General features: G+C 39.5%; 1 protein-coding gene across 1 annotated transcript; it reads left to right on the top strand.

The window, feature by feature from the left end:
* The first annotated feature begins 5921 nt into the window (after positions 1-5921).
* On the top strand, positions 5922-8479 carry LOC118035465 (putative disease resistance RPP13-like protein 1). Its single transcript, XM_035041044.2, has 2 exons — positions 5922-7589; positions 8423-8479. Exons 1-2 carry the CDS (start codon positions 5922-5924, stop codon positions 8477-8479), a joined length of 1725 nt encoding a protein of 574 aa, XP_034896935.2.
* Positions 8480-9945: the final 1466 nt, after the last annotated feature.

The raw sequence follows: 9945 nt of genomic DNA, 5'->3' as shown, positions 1-9945 counted from the left end.
TGCAGAACAATATCAAGACAGACACAATATTCACTAAAGTTGGTTCTAGCAGAATAGAACCGAAGAAGAATTAACAAATGGAAAGAAAGCTGATGTTTTATTGCAGAGAATAAAGATTACAAAGAAGATAGAACAAGTAGCCTCACACCACTCACGAGAATCACTCTCATTTTGGAATCACACCAAGAAAGAACTGTATTACAATCTACTAAATCATACAAACATTCTACATTAAATAGAAATACATATTACAGTTAATACTAAATAACTACTTAAGATAAGAACAATGACAGTTATAGTAACTGCTTCTGCCACTTGGAAGTACGAGATGATCTTCAGTTATTTGTTTGTAACTTCCACTTTTGTCAACGTGTAATCTGGATGTATTCCTTTACTTGAATTGGTTGATCCTTGTCAGCAGCTGTTATGGTCTTCTGCTGGTTTGGATTAGAGTGCTGTCACTTGGAATACCTGTACTTGCATCAATTTCCTCACTCCCCAAGCAACTTGCCTCAGGCAAGTATTGTTGAATATAATCTTGAAGTAACGGAGGATTCAAACGTTGGATTTCCTTCTCATGTACCCAGGTGGCTTCGGATTGTGGTTTGGATGCCCATTGAACTAAGAATTTATTATAGCCTCCCCTTCTGTTGGACACATACTGATGTGCTAAAATAGAAGTCACGAGTTCTGGTGTAGGAACAACTTGAGGGATTGTTGATGGTGCAGGTTGGTCTTCCAGAATTGATGAAGGGCCATGGTAGGCTGTTAGATCTGCAACATTGAAAATGGGACTAAATTGAAACTCTGGTGGTAAATCAACCAAATAAGCATTGTCTCCCAATTTCTTCAAGATGTGAAATGGGCCACCCCTACGAGCATGTAATTTGTTATAAGTTCCAGGGGGAAACCTCTCTGGCCTCAATCTTATCAATACAAGATCTCCTTCGGCAAACTGCACTTCTCTTCTGTGACGATTTGCATGTTCAGCATACTTAGCCACTTGTTCTGCCATTTTACACCTGACGTTGCTATGTAATGAGGACATAAATGTTGCAAAATCTAGGCCGCCTTCACTAGTCTTCTGAGGTAATGGTAGAGGAATGGTGTCAATAGGCACTTTGGGGTGCAATCCATAGACCAACTCAAAAGGTGTATGCCCTGTAGTCCGATTTACGGAGTTATTATAGGCAAATTCTGCTTGAGGCAGAACCAAATCCCAACTAACTCCATGCTCATTGGTTAAACACCGTACAAGATTACCAAGACTTCTGTTAATGACTTCAGTTTGGCCGTCGGTTTGAGGGTGGAAAGCACTAGAGAAAAGGAGTTTTGTCCCTAATTTAGCCCATAATGTCTTCCAAAAATAGCTGACGAATTTAACATCCCTGTCTGAGACAATAGATAGTGGAATGCTATGCAATCTTATAATCTCTTTCACAAACAAAGATGCAATATGGGAAGCATCAAAAGTCTTCTTACAAGGAACAAAATGTGCCATTTTTGAGAACCGATCCACCACCACCATAATGGAATCATGCCCCCGAACTGTCCTGGGAAGACCCAAGACAAAATCCATGCTCAATTCCAGCCATGGTTGATGCGGGATTGGTAAGGGAGTATAAAGACCAGCATTAGTCTTGTTTCCCTTATTCAGTTGACAGATCCTGCATCTATTCACAATAGTATGAACATCCTTTCTCATACCTGGCCAGAAAAATCGATCAGCAACCAGTGAATATGTCTTGTCCTGACCAAAGTGTCCTGCTAGTCCTCCACAATGTAATTCTTGAATGATGAACTCACGCATGGATCCTGATGTGATGCAGATACAACCTCCTTTAGTTAAATACCCATCCAAGATAATGTAATCTGCTATGGAAGTGGGAGGGTTGTTGTTGAGAGATGCCCAAATCTTTTGGAAATCAGGATCTGTAGAATAAGAGGTCTTCATTGAAGCAAAACCTGATGGGTTAAGTGACAGAATAGTGGAAGAATGAGATCGTCGACTAAATGCATCAGCCACTTTATTCTCACGACCAGTTTTGTGTCTGATAACAAAACTGAATTGTTGCAAGAAACTGATCCATCTAGCATGTCTGGGACTCAACTTGTTCTGTGAATGTAAATACTTCAATGAATCATGATCTGTAAATAAAATGAACTCACGGTGGATAAGATATGGTCTCCAGTGCTTCAATGTCTGAATTAGAGCATAAAACTCTAAATCATAGGCTGAGTATCTCCTTCTAGTGTCGTTTAACTTTTCACTGTAAAAGGCAATAGGGTGTCCAGCCTGACTTAATACTCCTCCTATGCCCACTTGAGAGGCGTCACAAGAAATCTCAAAAATTTGGGAGAAATCTGGAAGTCTCAGAACGGGTGCCTCTGTCATCTTCTGTTTGATAAGCTGGAATGCTGCCTTTGCTGCTGGAGTCCATTGAAAAACCTTGGCCTTGAGACATTCTGTAATTGGAGCCATAATGGTGCTAAATGCATGAATGAATCGGCGATAGAAAGTGGCCAAGCCATGGAAACTTCGAACCTCAAAAAATGACTGTGGTTCGGGCCACTCCAAGATTGCTCTCACCTTCTCCGGATCAACTTCTACACCTTGCTGTGAGATAATAAACCCCAGGAAGTATGTCTTTGATTGAAGAAAAGAGCATTTGCTGAAATTTGCAAAGAACTTTTCTTGTCGTAACACTTGCAGGATTTGTTTCAGATGTTGAAGATGCTCCTCCCGGTGCTGGCTGAAGACAAGTATGTCATCAAAATAGACAACAACACACTTGCCTAAATATGGTTTCAACGTCTGAGTCATCACCCTCATGAACGTGCTTGGTGCGTTGGTAAGGCCAAAGGGCATCACTAACCATTCATACAACCCTTCTTTTGTCTTGAAAGCTGTCTTCCATTCATCTCCAGGTCTGAGACGAATCTGATGGTAACCACTTCGCAAATCCAGTTTGGAGAAGATGTTGGCTTGTCCCAATTGATCCAGCAGATCATCCAATCGGGGAATTGGAAAGCAATATTTGACAGTTATCTTGTTCACTGCTCTGCTATCAATACACATTCTCCAGCTGCCATCTTTTTTTGGAGTGAGAAGGGCTGGTACAGCACAAGGACTAAGACTTTCTCTAACAAAACCCTTTTGTTCCAATTCTTGCACTTGACGCTGTAACTCCTTATGCTCTGCTGGACTCATACGGTAATGTGGCAGGTTTGGCAAGGAGGAACCGGGTACCAAGTCAATTGCATGTTGGACATCACGCAAAGGAGGTAGTTGGGAGGGAAGTTCTTCTGGAAAAACATCTTTAAACTGGTGCAACAGCTGTTGAAGAGTTGTTGGTAAGCATTCCCTTTCAGTCTTCAGTCCTTCATCTACGATCCTGCTCACTAGCATAAACACAACTTGACTCTCAAGTAGTGCTCGTTGAAATTTTTGATGGGATAAAATCATTGCTGGCTTGTGTGGGAACTCCATGATAGGAAGCGGTTCCAAAATCAACTTCTTATTCTTGAATATCAATGAATAAGTGTTGTGAAACCCATCATAATTCACTCTTCTGTCATACATCCATGGTCGGCCTAGAAGAACATGACAGACTGTCATGGGGAGTATATCACACCAGACTTCATCTTGAAAATGATCCCCCAGAGAAAATGATAGTAGGCAGCGATGTTGGACCTTAACTGGATTTTTATCATGGATCCAACTAACACTGTATGGGGTAGGGTGTTCTTCTGCTGGTAGGTGTAATTTCTCCACAGCCTCAGTGGAAATTACATTAAGGCCACTTCCGTTGTCAAGAATCATGTTCAGTGCCTTGCCCTTGCATGCTACCCTGGTGTGAAATATATTTGTCCTCCTCCATTCGTCTTCTAAGTGTGCTGCAGGTGTCGCTTGACTGGATAACATCCGATGGACTACACACAAAGGTAGTTCAGAAGCTTGCAACCTTTCTTCTTCAAACTCTTCAATTTCGGTTTCTCCAATTTCTTGATCTCCAGTTGAGGACTCAGGCATGGCTTCAGAGTTCATTTCAGAAGTAAGCATTACCTTTCTTTCTTTTGTCGGGCATACTGCTGCAAAATGTCCATGGCCCTTGCATTTGTAGCACTGTGGTCCTGTTGCATTGATACCAGGCTTCCTTTGATCTCCATATGGAAGCGCATTCTTGACAGCATTCACCATTCCGCGATCATTGGTCTGCAAGGATGTTGTTTTGGAAGTGCCCCGCCAATCTCTTGTCAACTGGCCTTTAGAAATTGTTTGTTGTTTCTCCAACTGTAGAGCCAACTGGTATGCTTCATCTACAGAAAACAATCTGGCTGTAAACATATCTCTTCTAATATCCACACGTAGTCCTCTCAAATACCGGGCAAGGGTTTGTTGATCGGTTTCCATGACTTGACTTCTTACAGATAAATCATGGAATTTTTCAGTATACTGGTCAACTGTCATATGCATACCCTGCATCCAGCGAAGCATGTCTTCATATACCAATTGTTCATAATTGGCAGGGAGATATTTAGTCTCCAGACGAGCTTTCATCTCTACCCAATCCTGAATAGGAGGTTGTCGTGTCCGGCTAAGTTGTTCTTCTACATTTCCCCACCATGCACGAGCAGCCCCTTTTAATTTCAATTTAACAAATCTGACCTTCCGATTTTCAGGTACTGAAAACCATTCAAAATAGTCTTCTAACGATACCAGCCAATCCTGAAATACATCAGGATCTTGCCTCCCAGTAAAATCAGACACGTCTACTCTTATTCCTCTAGAAATTTCATCAAAGGCCCTGCCATCTCTGTTTCTATAATCGCCCACATGTTCTCCTACTTCTTCCGCATCTATTGCTACATTGCCTCCTTGATTCACTCTACCCCTTCTGTGATCAACAGTATTACTCCTCTCTTCAATATGCTCCAGACGTCCAACAATAGTTCCCAAAGTACTGGTAACTAACTCCATTTGATGTTGTAACTGGTGTAACAGAGAAACAGGTTCATTTTGTAAAGGTGTTGGATGGGGGGGGTTCTGTGTAGAAGTCTGGGAAATATTTGGTGGAAAAGGTATTGGAGGAGGAGAATTCAACGGGTTCTGTGGGTTTGTTTGTTGTAGGGGTTCAGTGTGTGGGAGTGCATGTTGAGAGGGGTGAGGTTGGGAAGGACCAGGTTCCCGTAATCCCTGATTGGGATTATAGGAATTGCCACTTCGGGTTCCTGGCATGGGAGAACAGAAATCGAAACCTGCTCTGATACCAAATAATGCAGAACAATATCAAGACAGACACAATATTCACTAAAGTTGGTTCCAGCAGAATAGAACCGAAGAAGAATTAACAAATGGAAAGAAAGCTGATGTTTTATTGCAGAGAATAAAGATTACAAAGAAGATAGAACAAGTAGCCTCACACCACTCACGAGAATCACTCTCATTTTGGAATCACACCAAGAAAGAACTGTATTACAATCTACTAAATCATACAAACATTCTACATTAAATAGAAATACATATTACAGTTAATACTAAATAACTACTTAAGATAAGAACAATGACAGTTATAGTAACTGCTTCTGCCACTTGGAAGTACGAGATGATCTTCAGTTATTTGTTTGTAACTTCCACTTTTGTCAACGTGTAATCTGGATGTATTCCTTTACTTGAATTGGTTGATCCTTGTCAGCAGCTGTTATGGTCTTCTGCTGGTTTGGATTAGAGTGCTGTCACTTGGAATACCTGTACTTGCATCACAGAGTTACCCGATTCAATTTGGAAGCTGAGACATTTGAGATATCTTGATATCTCGGATACTGCTATCAGAGCATTGCCGGAATCCATCACCAAGCTCTACCATTTGGAAACATTAAGATTAACTGATTGCAAGTCACTAGAAAAGCTTCCCAAGAAAATGAGGAATTTAGTCAGCTTGAGACATCTTCATTTTGATGATCCAAAGCTAGTGCCAGCTGAGGTGAGACTCTTAACACGCCTTCAAACTCTGCCTTTTTTTGTTGTGGGTCCAGATCATATGGTTGAAGAGCTGGGATGTTTGAAAGAACTAAGAGGAGCATTGAAGATATGCAAGCTTGAGCAAGTGAGAGACAGAGACGAAGCCGAGAAGGCAGAACTGAGTGGAAAAAGAATGAACAAATTGGTGTTTGAATGGAGTGATGATGAAGGTAACAGCAGTGTCAATAGTGAGGATGTGCTGGAAGGCCTGCAGCCTCACCCAGACATAAGAAGCTTGACAATTGAGGGTTATGGAGGTGAAAATTTCTCATCATGGATATTGCAACTCAATAATCTGACGGTGTTGAGATTGAAAGACTATAGCAAGTGCAGACAACTCCCAACAGTTGGATGTCTTCCTCGTCTTAAGATTCTAGAGATACGTGGAATGCCTAATGTGAAATGTATAGGCAATGAGTTCTATAGTAGCAGTGGCAGCGCAGAAGTACTGTTTCCAGCACTAGAAAAACTCACTCTAGCCAGTATGGATGGTCTTGAAGAATGGATGGTACCAGGTGGAGAAGTTGTTGCGGTATTTCCTTGTCTTGAAAAGTTGAGCATTACGAAGTGTGGAAAGTTGGAAAGCATTCCGATATGTGGTCTTTCATCTCTTGTACGATTTAAAATTAACGGATGTGATGAGCTAACATATTTTTCTGGTGAGTTTGATGGCTTCAAGTCTCTTCAGATTTTAAGTATATGGAGTTGTCCAAAGCTGGCATCCATTCCAAGCGTACAACACTGCACAGCTCTGGTGGAATTGGGCGTATGGTTTAGCCATGAGTTGATCTCAATTCCTGGTGATTTTCGAGAATTGAAATATTCTTTGAAGGAATTGATTGTTAATAGGTGTAAATTGGGAGCTCTTCCAAGCGGACTACAATGTTGCGCATCTCTAGAGCGTTTAGTAATAATTGATTGTAGTGAGCTTATCCATATCAGTGATTTGCAAGAATTATCTTCGCTTCAAACATTACTGATTAGAGGTTGTGATAAGCTCATCAGTATTGATTGGCATGGTTTACGAAAATTGCCTTCTCTTGTTTGTTTAACAATCAGTAGGTGTCCCAGTTTGAGTGATATCCCAGAGGATGATTGGTTGGGCGGCCTCACCCAACTGAAGGAATTGAGCATCGGTGGTTTCTCAGAGGAGATGGAGGCTTTTCCTGCAGGAGTTTTAAACTCAATCCAACACCTCAACTTGAGTGGGTCCCTCAAATACCTATGGATATTTGGATGGGATAAACTGAAGAGTGTACCCCACCAACTTCAACACCTCACTGCCCTTACTAGCTTGTCTATAAGGGATTTCAAGGGGGAGGAGTTTGAGGAAGCATTGCCAAAATGGTTGGCCAACCTTTCTTCTCTTCAATCTCTTGCGATTAGAGGTTGCAAGAATCTCAAGTATATGCCAAGTTCAACAGCCATTCAACGCCTCTCCAAATTAAAGAAATTGTATATTTGGGACTGTCCACATCTATCAGAAAATTGTAGAAAGGAGAATAGCTCTGAGTGGCCCAAGATTTCTCATATCCCATCAATCACGATAGAGGGTACACATGTACAGGTAAGTTGGGGTTTAAATTTTATGTTATTTTGCATGTAGAGGAGAACCGATTAAAGTTTTCAAATTAATGAAAGCAATTAGACTTTCACTCGTTTCTTTAATTTAAAACATTTTATATATTTATTAAAATTGTTTCCATATATTACAAATATTTGCTTTATCTATATAGTATTATTTATTTTAAAATTATCAACTTTATATATAATTACAATACTTTAAACAAACCATTAAATCTTAAAATTAACCGATTGATAAAACTCACATTAAAATAGAGGCATTCATATACGTATAAATTTAATTTTAATGATGATTTGTTAAAATTTAAAAATTATAATCATGAAATCAATAATTTAAGTTTAGACTTTTACTTTTTTAAAAAATTGCCTAATCATTTCTTGGGTACATGTAGTAACCAATTTTAACTTGGTTCATTTCATTTAATAACAAATACAATTAAAGCTAAAAACACTTTTTAGTTGATCCAAGATTTAAAAAAAGAAAAGAGAAAAAGGCAACGTGACCCCTTTTGGTAACCCTGGAGTCCCTGACGAATTATTAATAAACAGTGTGGCTCAACAAGTTTAAAATACTTTCACAGTAAATATATTAGACTTCTGTTTTTTTTTATTGTATTCATTGAATTGAATATGCTTCCTATACAACTAAAGCTACTTTCAACATAAATCATAATATTTTTAGAAACTATGAAGCAATCCCATTTTCCTGATATTTTTTCTCCGGTCAGTTAATTCATTCTGCATTTTGTAGTTTAGCGTTGTTTTATATTTCCAAAACTAATACCAAGTTGGCTATTCTAACAATCATATGTGCAGTGGTACCTCCAAGACTCGGACCTGAATACTGAAGGAAGCTATGGAATGGTTATTTAAAGCTTATGCAGGATAGTAAATCAAATAAAAGACATGGAAAGAAGGGGACAACAAGATCAAAAATGGATGAAGCTGGCGGCTTATCACCAAAATAGGACGAGCTCAATACAGGAATGGATGTGAATTATTGTCTGTATGCGATGATACTTCTATTATTTTATTTTAGACTTCTTTCTCATCATTTAGGAATTCAGTTTTCATGAAGCTATATATATTGGCAATTGATGTTAAATTCAATATTCCACCAAAAATGGGTCGAAATTGTCATGAACATCACCAAAAATGTTCAAAGTGACTCCTTTATATACCATTTCCCTCTTCCATCTGCCTTCAAACCAGTAGTTCATGACCAGGTCTGTGTACCCGTATTTAGATAGTACACACTCCACACTCTTGATGCATTTGCACAAACTAATATCTTGATATATTTTAGGCAATTATAATAATATTTACAAATATTTCTGCCTTTGGTGTCCTCTGCACTTGTTGAGACAACATAAATGCCATTTATGGCCCTCCTAAAACAAGAAAGAAAACACCCAAACACTTGCCAGCCCCCACGATTTTGATTTGAGCAACAACATGGGCAGGCGTTCACAAGTGCAGCCATTGGTTTCCTCCTGGCTTCCTAACTGTTCAAAATTCCTGGACTCTTTTCCTAGTTGAGTTAGAAATTGTTAGAGAATAATATAAATCATATCTTGGGGCCTCACCTAACAGCTTAAGCTTTTGGGTTGAATTGGTTCTTTGACATGGTATCAGAGCTTTAATGACCAAGCGGTCACGAGTTCGAATCTCACCATCCCCATTTATTTGATAAAATTAAGCACAAGGTAATGTGGGCCTGTGCAAGTTTCAAGCCCAAAGGGCTTTCACTTGAGGGGATGTGTTAGAGAATAATATAAATCATATCTTGGGGCCTCACCTAACAGCTTAAGCTTTTGGGTTGAATTGGTTCTTTGACAGAAATAGATGGCAAGAAGTAAAGTGAATTTATTGGAAGGTTGTCCCAGAACATAAATAGATATTTGAGATCTTCCACAGTAAGACGAGTAGCTGAACCCCCACTTTGATCTTCGCCAAATGCAGATGCATCCATTTTTCTCCTCTTCCTGCAAATTGTGGTCACCAGCAAAGAAAATCATCTTTGAAAACCATGGTTAAATTTTCTGTCATTTACAAAGGCTTCAGCCTCTGGCACCTTGTAACTGTTATGCCCATCTACCACCCTGGAAGTGCAATTTGTCGCCTTCTTGATAAGTCTAATGAGATTAACGTGGATGTCAAGTAAAGAGTAGCCATTTGAAGATGAAATGTTGAATGGTAATGCTGTTTCCAAATTTAACCCTAAAAGCTGCTTCCGTAGGACCATAATCAACTAGTAACCTTTTCGTTTCAATACTTTCCTTCCACCTTGATGTGATGTACTCATATTTTATTGCAAGTATCATTAATCCTCGATGATG

Source organism: Populus alba, chromosome 14, assembly GCF_005239225.2.
Source record: "Populus alba chromosome 14, ASM523922v2, whole genome shotgun sequence".
In the NCBI taxonomy this organism is placed as follows: domain Eukaryota; kingdom Viridiplantae; phylum Streptophyta; class Magnoliopsida; order Malpighiales; family Salicaceae; genus Populus; species Populus alba.
Note: the sequence above shows the minus strand (reverse complement) of the source record. Positions and strands in the feature narration are given on the sequence as shown.

Bases quoted from the DNA above. Each gene is read 5' to 3' on its own strand.
- LOC118035465 (XM_035041044.2), top strand. From the start codon at position 5,922: ATGAGGAATTTAGTCAGCTTGAGACATCTTCATTTTGATGATCCAAAG. The intron at 7,590-8,422 runs GTAAGTTGGGGT...TCATATGTGCAG, and splicing joins TAGAGGGTACACATGTACAG to TGGTACCTCCAAGACTCGGA.